The 3,441-nt window shown below is 26.7% G+C and overlaps 1 protein-coding gene across 1 annotated transcript in view; it reads right to left on the bottom strand.

Annotated features, from left to right (window-relative positions):
* The window catches only part of LOC107484487 (protein SULFUR DEFICIENCY-INDUCED 1), a 4,435-nt gene extending 1,220 nt beyond the window's left edge, over positions 1-3,215 (bottom strand). The window contains exons 1-2 of the mRNA XM_021140497.2: positions 2,369-3,215; positions 1,654-1,809 (exon numbers count right to left, since the gene is read on the bottom strand). Coding sequence (XP_020996156.1) covers positions 1,654-1,809; positions 2,369-2,587 — 375 coding nt within the window. The 5' untranslated portion in view covers positions 2,588-3,215. The remainder of the gene's footprint in view (positions 1-1,653; positions 1,810-2,368) is intronic.
* Between the last annotated feature and the right edge of the window lie 226 nt (positions 3,216-3,441).

The following is a 3,441-nucleotide window of genomic DNA, read 5'->3' on the forward strand; positions in this document are numbered from 1 at the left end:
CTTTATCTTTTTTAATGAAATCATAATTTATATTATACAAAAATTAAATAATAAAAATTAAACATAATATATAAGAATTACAAACTAATATAGATAATTTTTTGTATTCTTTTTATAGAAAAAAATAAAAGATAAAATTAATAAAAAATAAATAATTTTTTTCATCTAATTTTTTAACGGTAACGAGCGTAAATATAAATGCCGTGTGTTTAGATGTAAAATTACTTCTACATTCAGATATATAAAAAAAATTGCGAAACATTAAAAAAAGCCTATAAAAAACTCAAACCCACTTCTTTCCTCTCCAAATACCCCCTAAATTCAGATGTAAAATTACTTCTTTCTCCTCTTCAATACTAAACCAAACACAGCCTAAATTTAGATGTAAAATTACTTCTATGTTCAGATATAAAAAAAAAAAAAGTTGCCAAATATTAAAAAAAAATACCTTTAAAAAACTCAAATCCGCTTCTCTCCTCTCCCATCCTACACCAAACACACCCTAAATTTAGATTCTTTTGCACCCATACCAAACCCAATAGTACTTTGAAATGGACTGAATTTAAAGTTTAATTTATTTAAATCAAATCACACATGCAGTCGTGCGTAAATCATAAACCTCTGTAGTAGCAGTGCAAATATACTGTAGAAAAATATTTTCAGCACCATCTTAAGCTGTATGTTTTTTGTTTTTTGTATTCAACTAATTTATAGAAAATCAAAAATATATTTCTTACATAATAAGAAGTATGGGGTTTTTTATTTTAAATTATTTAAATATAATATTTACAGAAATATGTAATTTATAGTGTATTTATGCATTTGCATAAACCTATCCAAAATATAAACAATTTAAAAGCTCGTGCATAAACCAGATATATTACAGCTATACTGTATCTGGGATAGAACCATAACAAAATTTCTAACATTATACTAAATTTATAAAAAATATTTTTTTAAAATAATATTTATTTATCTTTTATTCTTATATTTATTCTTAACCTTTTAAAATTTAATTGGATCACTTTATTTGATATATTATAATTTTTATAATAATTGAATATTTTTCATATTTAAAATTTAAAATTTTAATAATTAAAAATAATAAAAATTAAATAATTTTATTTTTAGATCATATATGTTATATTTTATTTTATTAATATAAGAATAAAAGATAGACAAATATTAGTTGAAAGAAAAAATATCTATTATAAACTGCATGTATCCCAAATACAGTGCTAGAAATTTTGTTATGGCTCTCTCAACTCAAGTACAATACATCCGGTTTATGCACGAATTTTTTTTAAATTGTATGTATCCAAGTTGTGTTTTTTTATGATTTTGATGATTCTATATTCGGAATGTGTAAGATTTATGCAAATGCATAAATACGCTAATGATTGTATATTTCTGTAAATATTATATTTAAATAATTTAAATAAAAAAATCCGAAGATGTATACTTAGTGATATACCAAAGAGTAGTACAAATATAATTTCTATATTTATAATGAAGTTTTCTTAAGGTTTACAACGTCATTTGTGATTAAGTGCAAAATTTTGTGTTGCACCAAACTATGAACCATGAATGTTGCAATTTGCAAATAATTCTTTTCTTTCAAAAGGATGCTTGAGTTAAATAAGATTAAGTTACCAGTAGTCTTGAAGTTTCCTGCTTAATTGAAACTTGGAACTTCTTGCCATGAGAACGTGCTGTCTTTGTGAGTTTTCCATTGAAGGCCTCGCCTTGGTAGATCAACTTCAGCTTACGCTTCAGCAATTCTATTTGCTCATCCAGTTTTCCGCATTTCTACCATCAGGAAAACAAAAATTAAATTAATAGAGACAATTTAAAGACTCAGTAATAAGTAATGACCATTAACTGAATGCTAATTAACAGGACATTCAACAAACTGTTCAAAAGATTTACAGAAACAGAAATATTAGAGGTCAATACTTTTTATAAATATTAATAAATATTTTGAACTAATGCTTTATTTTTTATACTATTAAAATTTAGGATCTGGGATTTAGCATTTAAAATTTAGTATAAAAACATCTTTATTGTCAAGTGTTGATAAAAAAAATTTTGTTAGTAACATAATATTACTCTGAAGTTTTTAAAGTTTTTATGCATTCAAAATATTAAACGATTTATTGACTAAATAATTTTTTAATCTCTCATCCGGCCATTCATTTTATTCATTAGAATTTAATTTTGATACACTATTTTATAATAACTATTGATCACATAAATAGATATCGAAAACAATAAATGTAATTGATCATGTAAACGTGCATGATAATTAAACTCTTGTTGATTATTCATTTGTTAATTCGGATAGATGTTCGGAGAAACTCCGATGTACCTTGTACAGATCTATTAGTACATTATCAAGAGATTCTTGAGATTGTTTGGGGCAGAGGCTTCTAAATGAGCAAATGGCTTCAATTGCTTCTTCGGATCTGTCTAACTGTTTCATCACCACCGCCATATCTTTCAAGGCACTGTCCACTTTATCCCCTGAATTTATTGCTTTCCAAAAGAATACAATTGCAGCTTCAGGGTCCTTATCTACCAGCTGCATATACAATATATAATTCAGATTAGTATATTTTAGTAATTTACTTATTCATTACAAGAAAATTGGAACTTTTATTAATCCGAAACTTCAGTCACCGCTAGTGTAGCTTCTCTTGTTGGGTCAAATCAATAGCAAACTCAAGCAAAAATTCTGAATTAAAACCATGGACGACGCATTAGATAAGAAAACGAAAAAGAGAGGAGAAGAAAAACCACATTCGGATTATACTTGAGATGCATCACCAGCTTAAGATATGCAGCAGTCTAATTAAGCTATGAATCATTATCTTATTTTCTTTTTCTTTCTTATTCAAAATAATTTTAAGAAAGGAAAAAGATAAAATAAAAGGTCAGTTGTACATAAATTTCAATCGCAATGACATCGCTTGTAAAAATGTTTCATTTACCACCTAGACTTTCTCATTAATTAATAGGTAGAATAATCTATATTTTTAAACTATACCAGTAAGATTGTGAAGCCAGTCTTTAATCCAATTTTTGGTGACTCATGGCCAATGGAAGCTGTTAATTTAGTGTTCATGAACAGGCTTCACTAATTCTATAGAATTTATTCTTATTGAATCAAACAGTAATGAAGTGGCATCATAAATAAAATACCTCTCATCATCATAAAAATAGTGCAACGTACAGCTGAATAACTCAACAAAACAAAACTAAGTAGTAACAAGAAAATAAAAAAGTGAAAATTGAGACGCGGCGGCACAGAGATCAAAGCAACTAAAACGGTTGGATGCCTTCGTTCTACTTTTTTTTTTTTCCGGGTTGAGCGTTACAAGAGCCAAACACGCTTTCAAGTTTCAACAAACAAGAAAAAGCAAGGTTTAGCAGTAGAAAAGA

This window comes from Arachis duranensis, chromosome 4 (genome assembly GCF_000817695.3).
Source record: "Arachis duranensis cultivar V14167 chromosome 4, aradu.V14167.gnm2.J7QH, whole genome shotgun sequence".
NCBI classification, from domain to species: domain Eukaryota; kingdom Viridiplantae; phylum Streptophyta; class Magnoliopsida; order Fabales; family Fabaceae; genus Arachis; species Arachis duranensis.